This window comes from Lithobates pipiens, unplaced genomic scaffold (genome assembly GCF_037356315.1).
Source record: "Lithobates pipiens isolate NorthernLeopardFrog02 unplaced genomic scaffold, aLitPip1_a1.2 Scaffold_18, whole genome shotgun sequence".
NCBI lineage: Eukaryota > Metazoa > Chordata > Amphibia > Anura > Ranidae > Lithobates > Lithobates pipiens.
Genome location: NW_027507758.1, coordinates 649,398,634 through 649,426,126, shown reverse-complemented (window position 1 = coordinate 649,426,126; position 27,493 = coordinate 649,398,634). Strand labels below are relative to the sequence as shown.

Here is a 27,493-nt window from a genome sequence, read left to right as displayed (position 1 = left end):
AAGGAAAGGGAAAGGAAAAGGTTGGGTAGGAGGAAGGCAAGATGAATGGGAGGAGAAAAGGAAAGGGAAAGGAAATGGAAAAGAAAAGGTAGGGCAGGAGGAAGGCAAGATGAATGGGAGGAGGAAAGGAAAGAGAAGGAAATTGAAAAGAAAAGGGAAAGGGAAAGGAAAAGTTAGGGCAGGAGGAAGATAAGATGAATGGAAAGAGGAAAGGAAAGGGAAAGGAAATGGAAAAGAAAAGGGAAAGGAAAGGGAAAGGAAAAGGTAGGGCAGGAGGAAGGCAAGATGAATGGGAGGAGGAAAGGAAAGGGAAAGCAAATGGAAAAGAAAAGGGAAAGGGAAAGGAAAGGGAAAGGAGAAAGGAAAAGGAAAGGGTGGGAGGAATGTGGAGTTGGAGAAAGGAAGGAAGGAATGAAGGAACAACAGGAAGGCAGAAGAAAGAAGAAATCAAGGAAAGAAGCAATGATAAATCTTTATGCCAGTGTGTTTTCACATTGTAAACTATTCAAAACATCATTGCATTTGTTGCCTAACTCATTTCTTTCACAGGGCTTTTTATTTTCTTCGATACAACCCATTCTAAAAAGTTAAAGGTGTGTTAGTATCACTTGGGTTCAGTGCACAGAAGAGCCCGATACATCCAGCAGCTTCTCCAGGGGGTAGCGGTACAATAGGGGGCTCATCCGGGATTCCCTCTGACCCTTTAGCAGGGTAATGACTACATGGAGGAGTCAAGTATCCATCATGGACTCAGTCACTGCCACCAGGTTGTGTGAAGAACAGACAGAATGTTGGATGGTATTAGACAAATGATTGCAGTGGATCTTTCATTCCTAGATGGCCACTCTGAAGATGCAGATGCCTTGAACAATGGAAGTGGCAACTCCTCCACAACTTGTTGCAACCTGGAGAGAAGTCACAAGCTCATCCAACCGAGAACCTTCCAGTTTTTGTGATTTGATAACGTTGTGCAGGTGTACGCTATGTTCAGTGGGTTTTTCTGAGTCCAGAAGCTTGCAGAAGATGTAGATAGCATTCATAGGGCATCGGATAAAAAGGCCAGCTTAGTGACAGATGACATTTATTAGACTTTACTCATGAAATGATGCAAGAAAAAAGGAGGGGGCACATGATCTTTCAAATACAGACTCTCCCATCAACATGAAGATATCAGTAGAGATGCTTACTTAAGTATTCAAACTCCACTGTTCAAACAGGGGAAGCCTACCGTCCTCCGAGTCCCATTGTGTCTGTCCTAAGAAGGGAAAGATACAAGTTTCATCAGATAGACCAGCTAACTAAACATGTTGACTGGTAAACCGATAGACCCTTTGCCTGTAGTACTAGTCTGAGAGGAGTAGGTCCCAATGGAGGCAGTGGGGGAGCTAATGCAAAAAGAGACTGAGAAATGAAATGGTAGAGTCATCCCTTGAACTTGAGAAAGAGATGGCGGTTCCAGAACTAACGGGACAGTTATTCTTACAAGTGCTATAAAACAATGTGGACTTCTTGGAACCAAAGATCAACTCTATCAGTGGTAAGAGGCCCTTTGGCCGCCATCTTAATCAACTGAGCACTCCACCCTAGTATAAGGATTCCAACGCAGGCAGGAATGTATTGCAGTATATCTATCCGCACTGGCCATCGATGGTTGTGTTGTTGCATTGTGAACAATTTGATGATACATTGCATTTGTTGCCTTCACCGTGACTCTGGCTTTCCTCTGGGGAAGGTTCTTTAGAGTGAGGTGCGTTGGGGCGGGGCATTGCACATCGTGGTGGCGTCAGCATGCCGGTGTTGTATCGAATACTGTCGCCCATCGCATAGTGTCCGCCCTGTACTGTGCCTGGACAAGGAGACCCCGAAGATGAACGGCGCCTGGTCCAGGTTCAAGCCCCACCATCCAAGTGGACAAATAGTTAGAATAAAAAATTCCGAAGCGTGGCGAGCAAAGCGAGCCCGCGAGGGGCCCTCTTACTAAGTGCTACCGTGTGCTTCTCCTTCTTCCTTCCAGCATATGAGACCATCTGTCATGTACCTGGTAGGAGACTGAATTGGTGAGGTTGGCCTCTCTTGTATCTCCAGCCCAGGCCTCCCTAAAGGTGGAACAGATGGTGCCAAGGGACAGGATGAACACGAGGTGTTGATAGCAGAATTTGCAGCGGGAGATACAGGCTTGAGAAGTCCGGCATGACTTCAGGCCAGGAGCAGATGTGATGCACGCTGGACAAGCTGAGGTTAAAGGGGCACTCCGCATGTGCTGCAGGTTCTGGTAGCGTGGCTTGTTGAGGCTCTCAGCAGGTTTTAGGCAGGAACGCACTGCAATTACTGGAGCATTTATGAAGGACAGCTGAAGCAGACACTCAAAAATGGTATGAGGTCAAGTCGGAAGCTGGAGCTAGGTCACAGAGGTAGCCAAGGTCAGTAGCAGGCAGGCCAAGAGGTACAGAGGCGTAGGTGGAAGCGTGGTCAGGAACAAATCCAAAGTCAGAAACAGGTGGGTAGAGGTACAAGCAGAATCCAGGATCAGGTCAGTAACAAGCCGGGTCATCATCAGAAATAAGATACAGGATTACTCTCAGGACCAGTCAGCACAGACAGTGAGCGAGATCGTTCCTTAACCACTTCAGCCCACGTAAGATTTGGCTGCTCAATGACCAGGCCATTTTTTTGCAAATCGGCACTGCGTCGCTTTAACTGACAATTGCGCGGACGTGCGACGCTATACCCAAACAAAATTGACATCCTTTTTTTCCCACAAATAGAGCTTTCTTTTGGTGGTATTTGATCGCCTCTGCGGTTTTTATTTTTTGCGCCATAAACAAAAGAAGACCGACAATTTTGAAAAAAAGAAACCCTATCTTTGACTTTTTACTATAATAAATATCCCACATTGTTTATTAAAAAAAAAAAAACGATTTCTTCCTCAGTTTAGGACGATACATATTCTTTTACATATTTTTGGTAAAAAAAATCCCCCCAAAAAATCGCAATAAGCGTATATTGAGTGGTTTGCGCAAAAGTTATAGCGTCTACAAAATAGGGGGATAGTTTTATGGCATTTTTATTATTATTATTTTTTTTTACTAGTAATGGCGGCGATCTGACATTTTTATCGGGGCTGCGACATTATGGCGGACACATCGGACACTTTTTTGAAACCACTGACAATTATCCAGCGATCGGTGCTATAAAAATGCACTGATTAATGTATGAATGTCACTGGCAGGGAAGGGGTTAACACTAGGGGGCGATCAAGGGGTTAACTGTGTTTCCTAGGTCTGTTTCTAACTGTGGGGGGGATGAGACTGACTAGGAGGAGACAGATCGGTGTTCATACATACTGTGAACCCACGATCTGTCTCCTCTCCCCTGAAAGAACCGGGATTCTGTGTGGTTTACACAGATCCCGGTTCCCGCTCCGTCACGAGCGATCGCGGGAGGCCATCGGGATCAGGTCCGGGCACATGCTGCGCACGCCCCTAGTGGCCATTCTGTCGCTGTAAAACTGCGGTGGCTGGTTGGCAAGCAGGTTAAATAGCCCGTCTGGTGCCAGAAACTTTGGGCACACATGTGCGTGCATGTGCATTCCTATGAGCAATGCGTCCATGCTCGTTTCTATTAGCAAGGCACCTTTGCTCATTTTTATGAGCGATGCTATGCGCATGCGCATATCTGTGCACCAGGCCCCCATACAGGATGCCCCTTTACACCCATCTTGAGTGTGAGAAATTCAAGAGCCATATGTCCATCTGTGAGCACAGTTGGAGCATCTTTGAGTGAGTCCTGATTAGCCGCAACGCGTCAGAAGGCGGGGCTGTGACGTCACCACGCTGACAGTCAGGCAGTGACAGGAGAGAAAAGCTATTGACCTTTGTTGCTTGTCGAGAAGCCGATACACATATATTTTGGTAAGTAAATGTAACCTTTGTGTGCTGCCAATAAATGCAAAATACACTAGTGGTGCTTTGCATCCGCATTATTTAATGAGCATTGACCCGCGCTGTGGCGAGGAAGAGAAGACCGATGTTGCTATTGTGAGAGGCCCTGGAGTTTTGATTTAAAACCATCCACCTATCCATGGGCAGCAAAAAGCTACACTATGGGGCCGATTTACAAAGCATTTGCGCCATGAGTAGCGGAGCACGCCGACGCGCAACGGGCGTTTTTGTATTCACAAAGCATTTACGCCTGTAACACAGTGCAAATTCCCCATTTACTATCACGTTGCCGGCGCTCGGGGCGGCCACGATTTGTGCGCCGCTATACACCCGGCGCACGGCATCTTCAACTCAGAATTAAAAGAAGCTGGAAGTGCGAATATTATGGGGGTGATGTGAAGAATTATAGATATGACTGTCCAAGTAACAAATATGCCCAAAATAGGATGGGATATTAACTTTCTCCGAGGAAGCCTGCTGAGCCTGCAAATACACTGGGAACTGCGGGAGATCATTTTATGCACTGCGCATGCGCAAATGGCATTTGTGCCCCCGTTCAAGTGCTCTGGTTCACTGCGCCGGAAAAAAATCTTAGTAAATGTCAAGTAGGTTCATTTGCATAAGTTGAACAGGCGCACCTCTCAACTTGACTTGGCTATTTGCACACAGGTCATGTTAGCATTAAGAAAAAAAAAAAAAATGCGTGGGGGTCCCCCGAAATTCCATATCAGGCCCTTCCGGTCTGGTATGGATATTAAGGGGAACCCTGTGCCAAAAAAATAAATAAAAAATGGCGTGGGGGTCCCCCTCAAAATCCAGGCAAGACCCTTATCCGAGCACGCAACCTGGCAGGCCGCAGGAAAAGAGGTGGGGACGAGAGAGCGCCCGCCCCCCCTCCTGAACCGTACCAGACCACATGCCCTCAACATTGGTAGGGTGCTTTGGGGTAGTGCCCCCCCCAAAGCACCTTGTCCCCATGTTGATGAGGACAAGGGCCTCATCCCCACAACCCTGGCCAGTGGTTGTGGGGGTCTGCGGGCGGGGGGCTTATCGGAATGCGGAAACCCAATTTAACAAGGAGACCCCCAGATCCTGGCCTCCCCCCTGTGTGAAATGGTAAGGGGGTATAAGCGTACCCCTACCATTTCACCAAAAAAGTGACAAAAGTGTTAAAAATGACAGGAGACGGTCTTTGACAAGTCCTTTATTAAAGTCTTCTTTCATCTTCTTTCTTCTGGTCTTCTTCCTTCTTCCTTTCTTCATCCTTCGGTTTCTTCATCTTCTTCCTCCATCTTCTTCTTCCTCCGATCCGCTTCTTCTTGCTCCGGTGTTCTCGTCCGGCATCTTCCTCCACGGCGTCTCTTCTTGGCTCTCGGGCCCCTCCACGCAATGGGAGGCTCCCGCTGTGTGACGCTTCTCTTCTTCCAACAGGTCTTATATAACGGAGGGCGGGCCTCCTGGTGACCCCACCCCCCTCTGATGCACGGTTCCGTTATATAAGTGTCAGAAGAAGAGAAGCGTCACACAGCGGGAGCCTCCCAATGAGTGGAGCGGCCTGAGAACAAAGAAGAGAGGCCGTGGAGGAAGATGCCGGACGAGAATACCGAGCAAGAAGAAGCGGATCGGAGGAAGAAGAAGATGGAGGAAGAAGATGAAGAAACCGAAGGATAAAGAAAGGAAGAAGGAAGAAGACCAGAAGAAAGAAGACGAAAGAAGACATTATTAAAGGAATTGTTCAAAAACTGTCTCTTGTCATTTTTTAACACCTTTGTCACTTTTTTGGTGAAATGGTAGGGGTACCTTTATACCCCCTTACCATTTCACACAGGGGGGGGGCGGGATCTGGGTCCCCTTGTTAAAGGGGGCTTCCAGATTCCGATAATCCCCCCGCCCGCAGACCCCCACAACCACCGGCCAGGATTGTGGGGATGAGGCCCTTGTCCTCATCAACATGGGGACAAGGTGCTTTGGTAGGGCCGCTACCCCAAAGCACCCTCCCAATGTTGAGTGCATGTGGCCTGGTACGTTTCAGGTGGGAGGGGGGTGCTCTCTCGTCCACCCCTCTTTTCCTGTGGCCTGCCAGGTTGCGTGCTCGGCTAAAGGGTCTGGTATGGATTTTGAGGGGGACCCCCACTCCATTTTTTTATTTTTTTTGGCACAGGGTTCCCCTTAAAATCCATGCCAGACCTGAAGGGCCTGGTATGGATTTTGAGGGGGACCCCCACGCCATTTTTTTTTTGCCGCGGGGTTCCCCTTAATATCCATGCCAGACCTGAAGGGCCTGGTATGCTCTTGGAGGGGAACCCATGCCTTTTTTTTTTTTTTTAATTAAAGTCACCTGGCCTGGGGGCAACTTAAAGTCGCGTCATAAGTCGCCGCAAGTCGCGCTGTGATTCACACTCAAGTCGTGTCCAAGTTGTCTCCCAAAGTCGCGCTGGAAGTCGCGTTGCCCCTGTGTGAATGCACTGTTAATGATACGGCGCTCGCTACTATGAATTGCGCCGGCATATTATGTGTTGCGCTTATACGTGCGCCGGTTCATACGCTCACTTGAAAATTTACCTGGCGCACAAATGGAGGTATGAACCGGCGCAGCTCATTCATCTTAGTAAATCAGCCCCTATATTAAAAGTAAAAGTATTTCCCAGTCTTAGCCCGTAGGGTTCAGTATTGAGTTGGCTCCGCCCTTTGCAGCTATAACAGCTTCAACTCTTCTGGGAAGGCCGTCCACAAGGTTTAGGAGTGTGTCTATGGGAACGTTTGACCATTCTTCTAGAAGAGCATTTGTGAGGTCAGGCAATGATGTTGGACGAGAAGGCCTGGCTCGCCGTCTCTGCTCAAATTCATCCCAAAGGTGGAGGTCAGGACTCTGTGCAGGCCAGTCAAGTTCCTCCACCCCCCAAACTCGCTCATCCATGTCCTTATGGACCTTGCTTTGTGCACTGGTCCAAATCATTTGGTGTGGGGTCGCTTTTCAGGGGTTGTTAAAGTCAAGCAAAGTGGTCAAAATCCAAAAAGAAAACTAAAGGAGCCACCACATTTATAGACCGGTAAGGTATAATAATAACAATTTTTGTATTTTTTATTTATTTTTTGTTATTGCAACACTTTTTCATAAACTAACCAAATAATTGCGCTCCGGCGATCCCCGTTAACCAAACTTCCAATTTGTCGCGCTAGCTAATTAAAAAAGCCAACTGCGAAAAGACAAGTGGCTCGGGTTCAGGCCGCAGCGATAATCTACGTCGCGGCATTTTAAATCCATTTCCAGCCGAGCGATGATCGCGGTATAAACAGTCTGGCGCGGCCTCGCATCCGCTGCAACTTTACGATAACCAGATCATCCCGTTGCGCTCTAAACATAATTAATTACGGGCGAATAAGAAATGTAAAACAGGCCGAAGGGGGCTCCTGCGTGACCGACCCGCGCGGCGATCCATCAGGAGCTCGCTGCCACCAGATAAACATATGCACATCGCGGAGATACATCGAACGCTAATTGTCGCGGTGCGTCCCGCTGTAAACCGGCAGTCATTACGCTCTGTCCTGCTCCCGCCGCTTTCCTAATAAATATTTAATGCGTTGGCCATATGGGCTAAGCGAGTGAATGCGGGGGACTCCGGAGTCGCAGCGCACTGTGCGGCGGCGGCGGCAGATGTCGAACGATTAATAATAAAACAGGACGGGGAGTTAATAAGCCGTCACCAATCTATTCTGAGGTGTTGGAGGAGGGGCCGCCGTGCACGCAGGATGGACGCTCGGCTCGTCAACGGAGGGAAAGCAACGCAGCGAACTGATTGCAAAACACGCAGAAACAAAGTATATCTTTCCACGTTGTGATTTTAAAGTGGAACTCCGGGCAAGATAAAATATTTCATAGATGAGGCGACAATCTGTGACTTGTATTAGAGGGGCTGTAAAGGCAGAACGCAGAATGCGTCATCGCTGGAGCCCCCTCTTCATCCAGCGATGTCCACAAGAGCCTTGAATCTCTGGAGATTCGCACTCCTGATTGGCTGTTGGCAGCAGTGGGAGCCATTGGCTACCCCTATCCTCACATCTCCTGACCCCTATCCTCACATCTCCTTACCCCGATCCTCACATCTCCTGAACCCGATCCTCACATCTCCTGAACCCTATCCTCACATCTCCTGATCCCTATCCCCACATCTCCTGATCCCTATCCTCACATCTCCTGAACCCTATCCTCACATCTCCTGAACCCTATCCTCACATCTCCTGACCCCTATCCTCACATCTCCTGATCCCTATCCCCACATCTCCTGACCCCTATCCTCACATCTCCTGATCCCTATCCTCAAATCTCCTGACCCCTATCCCCACATCTCCTGACCCCTATCCTCACATCTCCTGAACCCTATCCTCACATCTCCTGACCCCTATCCTCACATCTCCTGACCCCTATCCTCACATCTCCTGACCCCTATCCTCACATCTCCTGAACCCTATCCTCACATCTCCTGACCCCTATCCTCACATCTCCTGAACCCTATCCTCACATCTCCTGACTCCTATCCTCACATCTCCTGACCCCTATCCTCACATCTCCTGAACCCGATCCTCACATCTCCTGAACCCTATCCTCACATCTCCTGACCCCTATCCTCACATCTCCTGACCCCTATCCTCACATCTCCTGAACCCTATCCTCATATCTCCTGACACCTATCCTCACATCTCCTGACCCCTATCCTCACATCTCCTGAACCCTATCCTCACATCTCCTGAACCCTATCCTCACATCTCCTGAACCCTATCCTCACATCTCCTGAACCCTATCCTCACATCTCCTGACACCTATCCTCACATCTCCTGACCCCTATCCTCACATCTCCTGAACCCTATCCTCACATCTCCTGACCCCTATCCTCACATCTCCTGACCCCTATCCTCACATCTCCTGAACCCTATCCTCACATCTCCTGACACCTATCCTCACATCTCCTGACCCCTATCCTCACATCTCCTGAACCCTATCCTCACATCTCCTGAACCCTATCCTCACATCTCCTGAACCCTATCCTCACATCTCCTGACCCCTATCCTCACATCTCCTGACCCCTATCCTCACATCTCCTGACCCCTATCCTCACATCTCCTGACCCCTATCCTCACATCTCCTGACCCCTATCCTCACATCTGCTGACCCCTATCCTCACACCTGCTTACCCTTATATCTCCTGACCCCTATCCTCACATCTCCTTACCCCTATCCTCACACCTCCTGACCCCTATCCTCACATCTCCTTACCCCTATCCTCACATCTCCTTACCCCTATCCTCACACCTCCTGACCCCTATCCTCACATCTCCTTACCCCTATCCTCACATCTCCTTACCCCTATCCTCACACCTCCTGACCCCTATCCTCACACCTCCTGACCCCTATCCTCACACCTGCTGACCCCTATCCTCACATCTGCTGATCCCCATCCTCACATCTCCTGACCCCTATCCTCACACCTCCTGACCCCTATCCTCACATCTCCTGACCCCTATCCTCACATCTGCTGACCCCTATCCTCACGTCTGCTGACTCCTATCCTCACATCTGCTGACCCCTATCCTCACATCTCCTGACCTCTATCCTCACATCTGCTGACTGACCCCTATCCTCAAACCTGCTTACCCTCACATCTCCTGACCCCTATCCTCACATCTCCTGACCCCTATCCTCACATCTCCTGACCCCTATCCTCACACCTGCTTACCCTTATATCTCCTGACCCCTATCCTCACATCTCCTGACCCCTATACTCACATCTCCTGACCCCTATCCTCACATCTCCTGACCCCTATCCTCACATCTCCTGACCCCTATCCTCACATCTCCTGACCCCTATCCTCACATCTCCTTACCCCTATCCTCACACCTCCTGACCCCTATCCTCACATCTCCTTACCCCTATCCTCACATCTCCTGACCCCTATCCTTACACCTCCTGACCCCTATCCTCACACCTCCTGACCCCTATCCTCACACCTCCTGACCCCTATCCTCACAGCTGCTGACCCCTATCCTCACACCTCCTGACCCCTATCCTCACATCTGCTGACCCCTATCCTCACACCTCCTGACCCCTATCCTCACATCTGCTGACCCCTATCCTCACACCTCCTGACCCCTATCCTCACATCTCCTGACCCCTATCCTCACATCTCCTGACCCCTATCCTCACATCTCCTTACCCCTATCCTCACACCTCCTGACCCCTATCCTCACATCTCCTTACCCCTATCCTCACATCTCCTGACCCCTATCCTTACACCTCCTGACCCCTATCCTCACACCTCCTGACCCCTATCCTCACACCTCCTGACCCCTATCCTCACAGCTGCTGACCCCTATCCTCACACCTCCTGACCCCTATCCTCACATCTGCTGACCCTTATCCTCACATCTGCTGACCCCTATCCTCACATCTGCTGACCCCTATCCTCACATCTGCTGACCCCTATCCTCACATCTGCTGACCCCTATCCTCACACCTGCTGACCCCTATCCTCACATCTCCTGACCCCTATCCTCAAACCTGCTGACCCCTATCCTCACACCTGCTGACCCCTATCCTCACACCTGCTGACCCCTATCCTCACATCTCCTGACCCCTATCCTCACATCTCCTGACCCCTATCCTCACATCTCCTGACCCCTATCCTCACATCTCCTGACCCCTATCCTCACATCTCCTGACCCCTATCCTCACATCTGCTGACCCCTATCCCCACATCTCCTGACCCCTATCCTCACATCTGCTGATCCCCTATCCTCACATCTGCTGATGCCCATCCTCACATCTCCTGACCCCTATCCTCACACCTCCTGACCCCTATCCTCATATCTGCGGACCCCTATCGTCACATCTGCTGACCTCTATCGTCACATCTGCTGACCCCTATCCTCACACCTGCTGACCCCTATCCTCACATCTACTGACCCCTATCCTCACATCTACTGACCCCTATCCTCACACCTCCTGACCCCTATCCTCACATATGCTGACCCCTATCCTCACATATGCTGACCCCTATCCTCACATATGCTGACCCCTATCCTCACATATGCTGACCCCTATCCTCACATCTCCTGACCCCTATCCTCACATCTCCTGACCCCTATCCTCACATCTCCTGACCCCTATCCTCACACCTGCTGACCCCTATCCTCACACCTGCTTACCCTTATATCTCCTGACCCCTATCCTCACATCTCCTTACCCCTATCCTCACACCTCTTGACCCCTATCCTCACACCTCCTTACCCCTATCCTCACACCTCCTTACCCCTATCCTCACACCTCCTTACACCTATCTTCACACCTCCTGACCCCTCTCCTCACATCTCCTGACCCCTATCCTCACATCTCCTGACCCCTATCCTCACATCTCCTGACCCCTATCCTCACACCTGCTGACCCCTATCCTCACACCTGCTTACCCTTATATCTCCTGACCCCTATCCTCACATCTGCTGACCCCTATCCTGACATCTCCTGACCCCTATCCTCACACCTGCTGACCCCTATCCTCACACCTGCTGACCCCTATCCTCACACCTCCTTACCCCTATCCTCACACCTCCTTACCCCTATCCTCACACCTCCTTACACCTATCTTCACACCTCCTGACCCCTCTCCTCACATCTCCTGACCCCTATCCTCACATCTCCTGACCCCTATCCTCACATCTCCTGACCCCTATCCTCACACCTGCTTACCCTTATATCTCCTGACCCCTATCCTCACATCTCCTGACCCCTATACTCACATCTCCTGACCCCTATCCTCACATCTCCTGACCCCTATCCTCACATCTCCTGACCCCTATCCTCACATCTCCTGACCCCTATCCTCACATCTCCTTACCCCTATCCTCACACCTCCTGACCCCTATCCTCACATCTCCTTACCCCTATCCTCACATCTCCTGACCCCTATCCTTACACCTCCTGACCCCTATCCTCACACCTCCTGACCCCTATCCTCACACCTCCTGACCCCTATCCTCACAGCTGCTGACCCCTATCCTCACACCTCCTGACCCCTATCCTCACATCTGCTGACCCCTATCCTCACACCTCCTGACCCCTATCCTCACATCTGCTGACCCCTATCCTCACACCTCCTGACCCCTATCCTCACATCTCCTGACCCCTATCCTCACATCTCCTGACCCCTATCCTCACATCTCCTTACCCCTATCCTCACACCTCCTGACCCCTATCCTCACATCTCCTTACCCCTATCCTCACATCTCCTGACCCCTATCCTTACACCTCCTGACCCCTATCCTCACACCTCCTGACCCCTATCCTCACACCTCCTGACCCCTATCCTCACAGCTGCTGACCCCTATCCTCACACCTCCTGACCCCTATCCTCACATCTGCTGACCCTTATCCTCACATCTGCTGACCCCTATCCTCACATCTGCTGACCCCTATCCTCACATCTGCTGACCCCTATCCTCACACCTGCTGACCCCTATCCTCACATCTCCTGACCCCTATCCTCAAATCTGCTGACCCCTATCCTCACACCTGCTGACCCCTATCCTCACACCTGCTGACCCCTATCCTCACATCTCCTGACCCCTATCCTCACATCTCCTGACCCCTATCCTCACATCTCCTGACCCCTATCCTCACATCTCCTGACCCCTATCCTCACATCTGCTGACCCCTATCCCCACATCTCCTGACCCCTATCCTCACATCTGCTGATCCCCTATCCTCACATCTGCTGATGCCCATCCTCACATCTCCTGACCCCTATCCTCACACCTCCTGACCCCTATCCTCATATCTGCGGACCCCTATCGTCACATCTGCTGACCTCTATCGTCACATCTGCTGACCCCTATCCTCACACCTGCTGACCCCTATCCTCACATCTACTGACCCCTATCCTCACATCTACTGACCCCTATCCTCACACCTCCTGACCCCTATCCTCACATATGCTGACCCCTATCCTCACATATGCTGACCCCTATCCTCACATATGCTGACCCCTATCCTCACATATGCTGACCCCTATCCTCACATCTCCTGACCCCTATCCTCACATCTCCTGACCCCTATCCTCACATCTCCTGACCCCTATCCTCACACCTGCTGACCCCTATCCTCACACCTGCTTACCCTTATATCTCCTGACCCCTATCCTCACATCTCCTTACCCCTATCCTCACACCTCTTGACCCCTATCCTCACACCTCCTTACCCCTATCCTCACACCTCCTTACCCCTATCCTCACACCTCCTTACACCTATCTTCACACCTCCTGACCCCTCTCCTCACATCTCCTGACCCCTATCCTCACATCTCCTGACCCCTATCCTCACATCTCCTGACCCCTATCCTCACACCTGCTGACCCCTATCCTCACACCTGCTTACCCTTATATCTCCTGACCCCTATCCTCACATCTGCTGACCCCTATCCTGACATCTCCTGACCCCTATCCTCACACCTGCTGACCCCTATCCTCACACCTGCTGACCCCTATCCTCACACCTCCTTACCCCTATCCTCACACCTCCTTACCCCTATCCTCACACCTCCTTACACCTATCTTCACACCTCCTGACCCCTCTCCTCACATCTCCTGACCCCTATCCTCACATCTCCTGACCCCTATCCTCACATCTCCTGACCCCTATCCTCACACCTGCTGACCCCTATCCTCACACCTGCTTACCCTTATATCTCCTGACCCCTATCCTCACATCTCCTTACCCCTATCCTCACACCTCTTGACCCCTATCTTCACACCTCCTTACCCCTATCCTCACACCTCCTTACCCTTATCCTCACACCTCCTTACCCCTATCCTCACACCTCCTGACCCCTCTCCTCACATCTCCTGACCCCTATCCTCACATCTCCTGACCCCTATCCTCACACCTGCTTACCCTTATATCTCCTGACCCCTATCCTCACATCTCCTGACCCCTATCCTCACATCTCCTGACCCCTATCCTCACATCTCCTGACCCCTATCCTCACATCTCCTGACCCCTATCCTCACATCTGCTGACCCCTATCCTCACACCTGCTTACCCTTATATCTCCTGACCCCTATCCTCACATCTCCTGACCCCTATCCTCACATCTCCTGACCCCTATCCTCACACCTGCTGACCCCTATCCTCACACCTGCTTACCCTTATATCTCCTGACCCCTATCCTCACATCTGCTGACCCCTATCGTCACATCTGCTGACCCCTATCGTCACATCTGCTGACCCCTATCCTCACACCTGCTGACCCCTATCCTCACACCTGCTGACCCCTATCCTCACACCTGCTGACCCCTATCCTCACACCTGCTGACCCCTATCCTCACACCTGCTGACCCCTATCCTCACACCTGCTGACCCCTATCCTCACATCTACTGACCCCTATCCTCACACCTCCTGACCCCTATCCTCACACCTCCTGACCCCTATCCTCACACCTGCTGACCCCTATCCTCACATCTCCTGACCCCTATCCCCACATCTCCTGACCCCTATCCTCACACCTGCTGACCTCTATCCTCACACCTGCTGACCTCTATCCTCACATCTCCTGACCCCTATCCTCACACCTGCTGACCCCTATCCTCACACCTGCTGACCCCTATCCTCACACCTGCTGACCCCTATCCTCACATCTCATGACCCCTATCCTCACATCTGCTGTCTCCTATCCTCACATCTTCTGACCCCTATCCTCACACCTGCTGACCCCTATCCTCACATCTGCTGACCCCTATCCCCATATCTTCTGATCCCTATCCTCACGTCTGCTGACCCCTATCCTCACGTCTGCTGACCCCTATCCTCACGTCTGCTGACCCCTATCCTCACGTCTGCTGACCCCTATCCTCACGTCTGCTGACCCCTATCCTCACGTCTGCTGACCCCTATCCTCACGTCTGCTGACTCCTATCCTCACGTCTGCTGACTCCTATCCTCTCACCTGCTGAGCTCTGTACACTGCCCTGCTGACCCCTGTCCTCCACCCAGTGGACCCCTGTTCACTGCCCTACAAACTAATGGCCTCTGTACACTGTCCAACAAACTGCCAACTGTGGGGGAATTTCACATATATTGCGCATTCAACTGTGGGGGACACAGCAAACATGTTGAAGAAGGTGATCTGGTCAGATGAGACGAAAATATGACTTTTTGGCCTAAAAGCAAAAAGCTATGTGCAGAGGAAAACTAACACTGCCCATCCCCCTGAACACACCATCCCCACCGTGAGACATGGTGGTGGCAGCATCATGTGGTGGGGAAGCTTTTCTTCAGCAGGGACAGGGAAGCTGGTCAGAGTTGATAGGAAGATGAATGGAGACAAATACAGGACAATCTTAGAATAAAATCTGTTAGAGTCTGCAAAAGACTTGAGACCGGGGGGGGGGGGGGGTCACCTTCCAGAAGGACAACGACCCAAAACATCCAGCCAGAGCTACAATGGAATGGTTTTGATCAAAGCCTATTCATGTGTTCGAATGGCCCAGTCACAGTCCAGACCAGCCTTTCTCAACCTTTTCAATACAGAGGAACACTTGAAATAGTTCTCCAGTCTCAGGGAACCCCTGCTTAAAATTCGAAATTTACAAATCACAATACATTAGTGTGATGGTCAGTGGGAAGAATGGTCCTCACACTTGTGGTCATTGGGAAGAATTACCTCCTTACAGGTAGCTAAAAAGATCGATGGTGTCAGTGGAAACTTATCCAAGAGGCAGAAATGGCCCAATGCTGAAGCAACCCCTAGCAACCTCTGGAGGAACCCTGGTTGAGAATCACTGGTCCAGACCTAAATCCCATTGAGAATCTGTGGCAAAACTTGAGAATTGCTGTTCACAGACGCTCTCCATCCAATCTGACAGAGCTTGAGATATTTTGCAAAGAAGTGTAGCAAGGTCGCAGGCCTCCTTTGGTCTAATGAGAACCTCCAGGGCCAGGGATAGCGGACATCCTTCTGTATATTGTGGGTTGTGAGGCATGGTGGGTGCAAAGTAGTTAAAGTCATTGGGCGCCAGACACTTCTTGAATGCAAAAATAGATCTTTATTTCTCTTAATAGAACTTTGGCAGACTCTGAGACTTCAACAGGAGGAAAGCCATGCAGGGAAAGGCATCCACCCAGACGCCACATCTGCATGTGCAGGAATGTTGTCTCCTATGGCAACAGTCTTTAACAGGTCCTAACACAAAGTGTAACAGTTCCTTCACTTCCACTATAATTACTTCTTGTAGTTCTTCAGCCCACTGAGCTCCCGGTCTGTCTCTCACTAGACTAGATGATTCACTGCAACAGAATCCCTTGAGCTCCTCCAATCTTCACTGTAGTATCTTCCTCAAGCGTCACCCCCGATTCTCTGCTGGGTCCCTGGCTTGGCCATCAAGATACCTCTCAAGCTTCACCCCACTGGGCCGCTCGGCCCCTGGCTTGACACACAAGGCTGCTCTGCAAGCGTCACCTCCGCTGGTTGGGTCTCTGACTTGATAACCACTGAAGTTTCCTGATTCTTCACCGTCCCCGGTTGGTGAGAACACTGCTCTGGTATTTGCTTTAACTACTCACTGTGGTCCCTGGTAATAAGGTGGATGACCCCTTACTGGCCACAGCTTCCCCTCTACCTCCGACCACGACAGGTTCTCCGGGCGCAGAACCGCCACTTCTGGTTGAACTGCAAGCTGCAGTCCCAACCCTGCGCTGCTCCCCTGCTTCTGGATAGGCCCTCTGACAGCCCAGCAGCCAGATGTGCCTGGGATAGGTCCAAACTCCGGCCTCGCAGCCTGGGCAATACAGCACATGTCCACCCAGACATCCATACATGTGGCACAGAACCCGACTGCATCCAAATATATAGGCTCTCCCAGCATGCCAAGGAATCAAAGAAAACCCCTGGCCATTGGCTGAGATACCCCATATACCCATAACCTGACCTTGCATTGCCTTTCTCTTATCTAATGCCACCAGGGACCCGGCCACCCAGTGGCAGAAGAGAAAAGTGCAGCAGTGCCAGACTTAGGAAGAAATCAGATGATCCCTAACAACTAGCCAAGATAGCTACTCCTGGCAGATGAATTTAAGACAAACCCTGCCTAAACTCCAGGGTGCTACAGAAGAATGGGAAAAAGTTTCACTCTCTAGATGTGCAAAGCTGGTAGAGACACCCGAAAAAGACTTGCAGCTGTAATTGCAGATAAAGGGGGTTCTACAAAGTATTGACTCTGGGGGGGGCTGAATACACACTTTTCACATATTTATTTGTATCATTTATCATTTTCCTTCCACTTCACAATTAGGTGCCACTTTGTGTTGGTCTATCACATAAAATCCCAATAAAATACGTTTACGTTTTTGGTGGTAACATGACAAAATGTGGAAAATGTCAAGGGGTACGAGTACTTTTTCAAGGCACTGTAGATGCAGCTGAGCCATGTTTTTAGCGCCCTTCAACTGCCCCCTTCATCTTAAAGTGGTTCTAAAGTACAGCTTTTTACCTTAATGCATTCCCCTTTGAAAAGCAGTCTCAAAAGTAGATTGCTTTTCATAGAAGCAGCAGGTTTAGACCCAGGTCTAAACCTACCCTTACAGGAAGTGAAAAAAATAACAGATGACATGTTTGACTAGTAATAAATCTGTCGGGACTACTATTAGAAATGATAGGGACCCCATAAAGCCTTCTACACACCTGTGTTCCAGAAATAGCCCCCCCTGAGATATAATAGAGGCCAGGGCAAGGAGAGAAACTGCACAGAGTCGGCAGCAAGGTGCCCAAGTGACTTCTACTGCAAGCACTTGAAGTACATTCCCCTACATAAGTTCAAGGACCTAGAGATTCAGGACATTGGAGCTGAGAAATATCCATACCTTGGTTACTTGCAGATCAAACTGACATTCAATCCCTTGGTTGTAAGCCAACCAGGAACATTTGCTATGCTGGCCAATATCACCTCTGAAAGTGGGGATTAAAGTGTAACACCAGAGAGAGCAGAAGGTATTACCACTGCGGTACTGCAAGAAACCATACTGGTGGGAGACACCTCCTGCCCTCTACACAAAGGTGGGAAGTTCCAATGCCTGTATCTCGTGTTAGACCATTTTGCAAATTAAGTATAGTTTAACCAAAAAAGGGTGGCTGAATTGTGCTTTACTTAGTTCTCTGCAGATGATCCTGTATAGTTAAATTTGTATTTACAAACTTGTATTTTGAGGACCAAAGATTTTTGGTGGGTGGGAGAACGTAGCACTTTCCGGCTGTCCCTTTAAGCAGCCTGGCAGGACATTTACCACGGCTGCAAATTATTGCTCCTTGCAATGATGGCAGTACAGGGAGGAAGGGGACCCATGTAGGACTGTGATTGGCTGCTGATGCAGCCTAGGGAGGAAGCCGGCCCCCAGAAAAAGGGGGGGGGGCAGAAGGATTTTGATTGGCCACCACTTGGCAGGCACTGTAGTCTTTCCCACGGGACTGACAAAGCTTCAAGAGGGTGCAGAGCCGTGGGACAGGGCTCGAGGCTGCTGCCGTGTGCTTCTAAGGGTGTAGCATTACACCCAATATCACCTCTGAACGTGGTGATTAAAGGGTAACTCCAGAGAGAGCAGATGGTTTCACCACTGCGGTACTGAAAAAAAAAAAAACATACCGGTGAGAGACACCTCCTACCCTCTACACCAAGGTGGCAAGTTCCACTGCATGTATCTTGCGTTAAACAATTTTGCAAATTAAGTCTAGTTTCACCAAAAAAAGGTGGCTGAATTGTGTTTTACTTAGTTCTATGCAGATGTTAAATCCTGTGTAATTAAATTTGTATACCGTATATACTCGAGTATAGGCCGACCCGAATATAAGCCGAGGCCCCCAATTTACCACAAAAAAACTGGGAAACTTATTGACTCGTGTATAAGCCGAGGGTGGGACATCCCTGTGTCCATCCCTGTGTCCCGTCCATCCCTGTGTCCATTCCTGTGTCCCGTCCGTCCCTGTGTCCCGTCCGTCCCTGTGTCCCGTCCGTCCCTGTGTCCCGTCCGTCCCTATGTCCCGTCCATCCCTGTGTCCCGTCCATCCCTGTGTCCCGTCCATCCCTGTGTCCATTCCTGTGTCCCATCCATCCCTGTGTCCCGTCCGTCCCTGTGTCCATCCCTGTGTCCCGTCCGTCCCTGTGTCCCGTCCGTCCCTGTGTCCCGTCCGTCCCTGTGTCCCGTCCGTCCCTGTGTCCCGTCCGTCCCTGCCTACTTGTGCCGATCTGCAGCCTCAGTGTGCCATGCTCTCCTCGTCTGACAGACGGCGGCCATTCCTCTGTTCAAAAGCCGCGCCTCCCTGTCTGTGATAGGTGGAACACTCAATTTCCCAGCAGTCAGTGTTCCGCCTATCACGGACATCCTCTCATCCTCGTCCGTAGTATGAGAATGAGCGGATGTCCGTGATAGGCAGAACACTGACTGCTGGGAAATTGAGTGTTCCGCCTATCACAGACAGGGAGGCGTGGCTTTTGAATAGTAGAATGGCCGCCGTCTGTCTGCTCGACACGCTGATCGGGCAGGCAGACGGCGATGACTCGAGTATAAGCCGAGGGGGGCACTTTCAGCCTCAAAAAAGAGGCTGAAAATCTCGGCTTATACTCGAGTATATATGGTATACAAACTTGAATTTTGAGGACCAAAGATTTTTGGTGGGTGGGAGAATGTAGCACTCTCTGGCTGTCCCTTTAAGCAGCCTGGCAGGACATTTACCACGGCTGCAAATTATTGCTCCTTGCAATGATGGCAGTACAGGGAGGAAGGGGACCCATGTAGGACTGTGATTGGCTGCCGATGCAGCCTAGGGAGGAAGCCGGCCCCCAGAAAAAGGGGGGGGCAGGAGGATTTTGATTGGCCACCACTTGGCAGGCACTGTAGTCCTTCCCACAGGACTGACAGAGCTTCAAGAGGGTGCAGAGCTGTGGGACATTACATATATTGATGTTTATATGAGATTTTAGTAACTAGGTTCAGTTCATCCATGATATAGGATGCATCCCAGACAAAGAATTCTCGTAGCAATATGGGTTTCTTATGTTACTTTGTTATAACAATATTATTGTTACTGTAAGTGAGCTTTTTCTGGCCTAAATCCAGCCTGTCAGGTTCAAGCAAGATTGAGCAGCAAAGCTGCCAACCATCCACACATTTATTGTCAGGGAAGTATCTCGAAAATCCCAGGTGTCTTTGTGTTGCAGAGGCCCCCGGCATTAATGTGTCGAAAAGATTAGTCAGGAGATTTCACATCTTCAGAAAAAAAAGTTTCTTTATTGTATTAAAACAATTAAAACAATAAAGGAACCTTTTCCTGAAATCTCCTGACTAATCTCTGTGATACATTAAAGCAGACCTTTCATCAATAAATTAACTTCCTCTAATATTCTTCCTCCCCCTCCTTCCTGCACAATCGCAAATTCTTTAGAGCATTTCCCCGAAGTAGAGTTTACTCTTAGGGCTCATTTACAGTTACTTTAACTCGCATTAAAGTACTGTATTGCCCCCCCCGAAAATAAGTCAATTTTGGCAACCAAAAAAACACAGTAGGGCTTATTTTTGGGGTAGGGCTTGTCATTTACTGTGCTATATTCTCGATGCTTCCATGGTCCGCCGCATTCTGAGCATTGCGGGGAGGGCAGAAGAGCCCCAGCTGATAGGCAGAAGAAGAGGAGGAGGAGATGAGCTGAGAGCTGCATGGCGCTGTACCGAAGGTATTTGACTACAAATTTGATTAAAGAAACACACACAGTTTACATTATATAATACTGTAATAGAGAGGATTATAGCAGTTTACAACCACTTTAAACTAGGGCTTATTTTCGGGGTAGAGCTTATATTGCAGGCCTGCCCGAATATCACAATAGGTCTTATTTTCAGGGTAGGTCTTATTTGTGAGGAAACACAGTACCTACCTCTTCGACATGAAACGGTGACGCTTTTTTTGAAGCTTTAATGAAGCTTGGCAAATGCCCTCTGTGTGCTGATTTTCTATTAGGGCTGTTACTGATTAAAATTTTCGTGTTCGATTAATCGTTTTTTTTTTTTTTTAAATCGATTAATTGACTAATTTTGATTAATTATAATGCACATACAGATCCAACTACTTTTAGATGATTTAGCACCGTTGTTATGGCAACAGCCGAAACCGGACATAGCGGGGCATGGCTAGAATGTCACGCGTCATAAACTCAGCCTCACTGTGCCCATAATCTCAGCCTTACCGTGCCCATAATCGCAGCCTTACCGTGCCCATAATGCAGTCTCACCGTGCCCATAATCTCAGACTTACCGTATCCATAATGCAATCTCACCATGCCCATAATCTCAGACTTAGCGTGCCCATAATCGCAGCCTCACCGTGCCCATAATCGCAGCCTCACCGTGCCTATAATGGCAGCCTTACTGTGCCCATAATGCAGTCTCACCGTGCCCATAATGCAGTCTCACTGTGCCCATAATGCAGTCTCACTGTGCCCATAATGCAGTCTCACCGTGCCCATAATCGCAGCCTTACCCTGCCCATAATCACAGCCTTACCCTGCCCATAATCGCAGCCTCACTGTGCCCCTAATGCTGTCTCACTGCACCCATAATCGCAGCCTCGCAGTGCCCATAATGCAGTCTCACCGTGCCCATAATACAGATCCAACTACTTTTAGCTGATTTAGCACAGTTGTTATGGCAACAGCCGAAGCCAGACATAGCGGGGCATGGCTAGAACGTCACGCGTCATAAACTCAGTCTCACCATGCCCATAATCTCAGACTTACCGTGCCCATAATCACAGCCTCGCCGTGCCCATAATCACAGCCTCGCCGTGCCCATAATCGCAGCCTCACCCTTGCCCATAATCACAGCCTCGCCGTGCCCCTAATGCTGTCTCACCGTGCCCATAATGCAGTCTCACCGTGCCCATGATCTCAACCTCACTGTAGTCAATGCCTGGATTACACAGTCTGTGAGCATCTCCTGCTGTGTGTCTCTGAGCCAGATTGTGAAAACTTTGGCCTCGCTGTGAGAAAAGTCCCGCCCTCCTCCTAGATCAGCTTGTGTGATAGACAGAATACTGCGGAGATGCCCGCAGACTGTGTATGACATAAAGTGGAGGTGGAGGAGGAGGAGGAGGGAGTGGAGCATGTGGTGCAGCCACATCTTGGCCCAAAGCTGCCCCCGGGCAGGCAGCCTACCGATCAAAACATTTTTGATCGATCAAAAAAATTTACGATTAATAGAGGAATTAATTGTTAATTTCCGCAGCCCTATTTTCTATTTGTTCTAAAGGGGCCCAATAGTACCCCCACTCAGCAGATCCCCAGCTCATTAGTACCCCTGTTCAGAAGATCCCCAGCTTTCTAGTACCCTTGTTCAGCAGAACCATAGCTTATTAGTCTTATTACACAAATCCCCTGCTCGATCCCCATTTTTGCTGATCCCTCACTTAATAGTAACCCACAGCTCTGCTGATTGTCTGGTTTGCTGATCCTCCTCTTTTGGTCCCCGCTCACCTCCAACTAAATTGCTCCCATGCCACACCACGCTAGTTTCTCCTGCTCTGGTCCCCCAGCTCTGCTGATCCTCTGCTGCTCAGTCCACTCTCTCTGGTCTCCGCTCATCCTCTGCTATAGCATTCCCATGTTGCCCACCAGGTGTGCCATCTGCTAGTTGCTTCGCTCGGGACCTGCTCACCAGTCCGCTCACCTTCCTGCTGCTCCACACCAGATGTGACATCTGCACAAGACACTTCCAGAATTTAAACACATGAAGCAGAACTGATTGCTGATGACATCTTTCTGGTCAGCTTGTTGGTTTCCCAGTGCATCCTGGGATATTCCATACCTGCAATACCTCCAAAACAAAGCAAAGCTAAAAATAAAAGCCCCTCAAAAGCTTCAGGTGCTGTTAGCCAGTGTTGTCATAGACTTCTATGGAGGCTTTGGAGATGCTGGCCAGGTATTGGCCTTGGACATTAGAATTGGCTGGCCCACTGAACCCATCAGTTGCTATTTTTTAATTTATTTTTAATAAAAAATAAAAAATGTCCACTCTTAATAAGTCTACTACAATTTAAAATGAAGTTAAGAAGATAAAAAAGGGATGCAGTTTAATGGAAAATGGAGAATAGAATGGATTGTGAGCACATAGCTGGCACATAGCCGTGGGCAGGGAGAGTCAAGTCCCCAAACTTTAATGGGCTTCAAAAGAGTTGCCCACTTTGCAGCTTGGTTTTTGAGTAGTTGCCCAGGGTCATGGTCAAGGGCAAGCACGTGTCTCAAGGGCAAGACTCCATATCCCCCAAAAACTCAGTTGATTGAACATTAACCAGCCAAAGTATCTCTGCCCATCCCCGCTGTATTTTGTTACTTCTTAGGGAGCTGTACAAATTGTAGCCTAACTCTACCAGCTGGAAAAAACTTTATCTAGACTGGCCAAGGATCCATCAAAAGATCAGCACATAGCTGGCACATAGCCGTGGGCAGGGAGTCAAGTCTCCAAACTTTAATGGGCTTCAAAAGAGTTGCCCACTTTGCACCCTGAGTCAAGTCCCCAAACTTTAATGGGCTTCAAAAGAGTTGCCCACTTTGCACCCTGAGTCAAGTCCCCAAACTTTAATGGGCTTCAAAAGAGTTGCCCACTTTGTACCCTAAGCTTGTTTTTTGAGTAGTTGTCCAGGGTCATGGTCATGGGCAAGCAGTATCTCAAGGGCAAGACTCCATATCCCTCAAAAACTCAGTTGATTGAGCATTAACCAGCCAAAGTATCTCTGCCCATCCCCGCTGTATTTTGTTACTTCTTAGGGAGCTGTAGAAATTGTAGCCTAACTCTACCAGCTGGAAAAAAAAACTTTATCTAGACTGGCCAAGGATCCATCAAAAGATCAGCACATAGCTGGCACATAGCCGTGGGCAGGGAGTCAAGTCCCCAAACTTTAATGGGCTTCAAAAGAGTTGGCTACTTTGCAGCTTGGTTTTTGAGTAGTTGCCCAGGGTCATGGTCAAGGGCAAGCACGTGTCTCAAGGGCAAGACTCCATATCCAAAAGAGTTGCCCACTTTGCACCCTGAGTCAAGTCCATTAACTTTAATGGGCTTCAAAAGAGTTGCCCACTTTGCACCCTAAGCTTGTTTTTGGAGTAGTTGTCCAGGGTCATGGTCATGGGCAAGCAGTGTCTCAAGGGCAAGACTCCATATCCCTCAAAAACTCAGTTGATTGAACATTAATCAGCCAAAGTATCTCTGCCCATCCCCGCTGTATTTTGTTACCTCTTAAGCCTTGTACACACGGTCGGAGAATCCGTGGGAGTGTGTCCTATCGGACCGTGTCGTCGGATAATCCGACTGTGTGTGGTATGCATCGGACTGATTCCGTCCGAATCTCCGTCGGACCCAATTTAACAACATGTTGGAAATATTTCCCGACCAACTGGGCCGGTTGGACCTAATCCAATCATGTGTAGAGCATTTTGATCAGACCAAGTGCCACGCATGCTCAGATCAAATTCCTTCATCAAAGCTATTAGCCTGAATGTAGTCCCATCGTAACGAAATTACGTCATCACGTTCTGAATGATCGGATTTTTCGCCAACTTTGTCCGACCGTGTGTATGCAACAGTTTCGGACACAATCCGTCGGGCAGAATCCGACGGATTTGGTTGTGGAAATCTCTGACCGTGTGTACAGGGGCTTAGGGAGCTGTACAAATTGTAGCCTAACTCTACCAGCTGGAAAAAAACTTTATCTAGATTGGCCAAGGATCCATCAAAGATAAAACCCAGTGGTGATGAGTGTGTGAATACCTGACTTGGCAGGTTGGACTGTGGAAAACTCTTCCTCCAGGTGCTGATGTCCCGTCTCGTTCCTCCTGTGGATGCTGCTCTCCATTAAAAGATTGCTGGACAGATACGACACTGTCTGCGTGGCCAAATCGCTGTTACCTGCAGTCAGTGTTAGAGAACAAGAAGATTAAAATAAATGCACCATGTATTAATCCGGTATATTGTGTCATCTGGTAAAACCAGTAAATATACTTTTAGGGCTCGTTTTACACTTTTTTCATTTCTTGGTGGCTTTTATGCTCGTGGACGATGCACGGCCTTGCAAGCATTCCAAGGTTAACATCAAGAAGCGGAAAACGTTTTTTTTGCGTCAGCTACCAGCAAAGAGTACACCATCCAACAGTTGATCACATGTGACGCTGTTGGGGTGGTTTACATGCTGGAATGCGATTTTGGGTTGCAGTACATTGGGAGGACTTCCACACCTTTAACATGTCCGCCTTTGGAGAACATGTTAATAATATCAAAAAAGGTTTAAAAACCCATAAGGTATCACAACATTTTAAATTGTTTCACAACTAGAATCCCAGGGGCCTCAGATTTTGGGGTATTGAGAGGGTCACCAAACATTGGAGGGGGGAATTGTATTCGCCAGTTGAGCCATAGGGAATCGTACTGGATACATGAAACTAAGTATTTAATTCCTGCAGGACTGAATGTTGATTTTGACGTTAATTGTTTAATTTCTGATCGCTGATAATTTTAAAACGTTTACTGTACAAAGTAAGGTCCGTTGGCATGGACCATAGGGTGAGTACATGGATTGAAAACTGGCTACAAGGGCGAGTTCAGAGGGTGGTGATAAATGGGGAGTACTCAGAATGGTCGGGGGTGGGTAGTGGGGTCCCCCAGGGTTCTGTGCTGCGACCAATCCTATTTACCTTGTTCATAAATGACCTGGAGGATGGGGATGGGGGAAACAGTTCAATCTCTGTATTTGCGGACGATACTAAGCTAAGCAGGGCAATAACTTCTCATCAGGATGTGGAAACCTTGCAAGAAGATCTGAACAAATGAATGGGGGGAGGGGCAACTATATGGCAAATGTAGAAAAATTTAAAATAATGCATTTGGGTGGCAAAAATCTGAATTCAATCTATAGACTGGGGGGAGAACCTCTGGGGGGATCTAGGATGGAGAAGGACCTGGGGGTCCTAGTAGATGATGGGCTCAGCAATGCCAAGCTGCTGCTAACAAAGCAAACAGAATATCGGCATTAAAAAGGGGATCAACTCCAGAGATAAAACGATAACTCTCCCCTCTACAAGACTCTGGTCCGGCCGCACCTGGAGTATGCTGTCAAGTTCTGGGCACCAATCCTCAGGAAGGATGTACTGGAAATGGAGCGAGTACAAGAAGGGCAACAAAGCTGATAAAGGGTCTGGAGGATATTAGTTATGAGGAAAGGTTGTGAGCTCTGAACTTATTCTCTCTGGAGAAGAGACACTTGAGGGGTGATATGATTTCAATATACAAATACCGGACTGGTGACCCCACAATATATAAATACCAGACTGGTGACCCCACAATAGGGAGAAAACTTTTTCACAAAAGGGAGCTTAACAAGACTCGTGGCCACTCATTAAAATTAGAAGAACTACATAGAGGGTTCTTTACTGTAAGAGCGGCAAGGATGTGGAATTCCTTTCCACAGGCGGTAGTCTCAGCAGGGGTCATCAATAGTTTCAAGAAACTATTAGATAAGTACCTGAATGCCTGCAACATGCAGGGATATACAATGTAATACTGACATATAATCACACACATGGGTTGGACTTGATGGACTGGTGTCTTTTTTCAACCTCACCTACTATGTAACTATGTATGTAATTGGATTGTAAAGGATGGCCGTGGATTACTTCATGTGTGATTTTATATTATTTTATTATTATATTAAAACATTTGCGCAATGTCTTAATATAAAAGCGCTTACCCCCAACTTGTTCTTGTACCGACTTGTTCATGGCCCGACTTAGTTGGGGTAGGCGGAACACTTTGGTGGGGGTCGGTCAGCCAGACCTCTTGACCTTTGCCCTCTGGGGGACACGTCTGCTGACCTTTGACCTTTGGGAAAGGTCCCTATTCCAATCCCTGAGTCCTAACCTTGTTCTTCTAGGGGAAACCCTAACCCCTAACCCCTAACCCCTAACCCTAACCCCTAACCCTATGTCCTTTGTTATTAATTATGACAATTTTTTTATTAATATTGGGTTTTGGTTGTTCTGTGAACAAAGGAAAATCCTGTTGTTTTATCTTTATTTTAATTTTTGATTGCCAATCGATCTACTAAGCGAGGTGTCTTTGCAGGCCGTTTGGTAGCTTTATTGGGATATATGGGGATACTTCCGTGATTAGTCCGGGGAGGTGTTGCTCCGCCTCGGCGTTGTATCATGTGATGCTTGTTATGGCAATCGGCTTAGGCTCTATAAATCTGTATGCCTTGACAAAACTCCGGAGCCACATTGAACATGTAAATAAAAATATATATATATATATATAGGCTCTCTGTTGTGATTAAAATGGTATTTCTATATACCTGACAAAGACCAGCTAGAGGTATAATTACGGCAATTACCACACTTACGAAACTTGCTTAGCACTGCAGTACTAAGGAGACAGCATTGTTCTAAACACAAGAAGAAATGAGTCAAAATTGGTGTTCAGAGGTTGTC

At 49.0% G+C, this 27,493-nt stretch overlaps 1 protein-coding gene across 1 annotated transcript in view; it reads right to left on the bottom strand.

Annotated features, from left to right (window-relative positions):
* Positions 1 to 27,493, bottom strand: part of LOC143989331 (ALK tyrosine kinase receptor-like) — a 318,070-nt gene that overhangs the window by 199,979 nt on the left and 90,598 nt on the right. Inside the window, exon 6 of the mRNA XM_077489419.1 lies at positions 24,783 to 24,920. Within this exon, the coding sequence (XP_077345545.1) occupies positions 24,783 to 24,920 (138 nt within the window). The remainder of the gene's footprint in view (positions 1 to 24,782; positions 24,921 to 27,493) is intronic.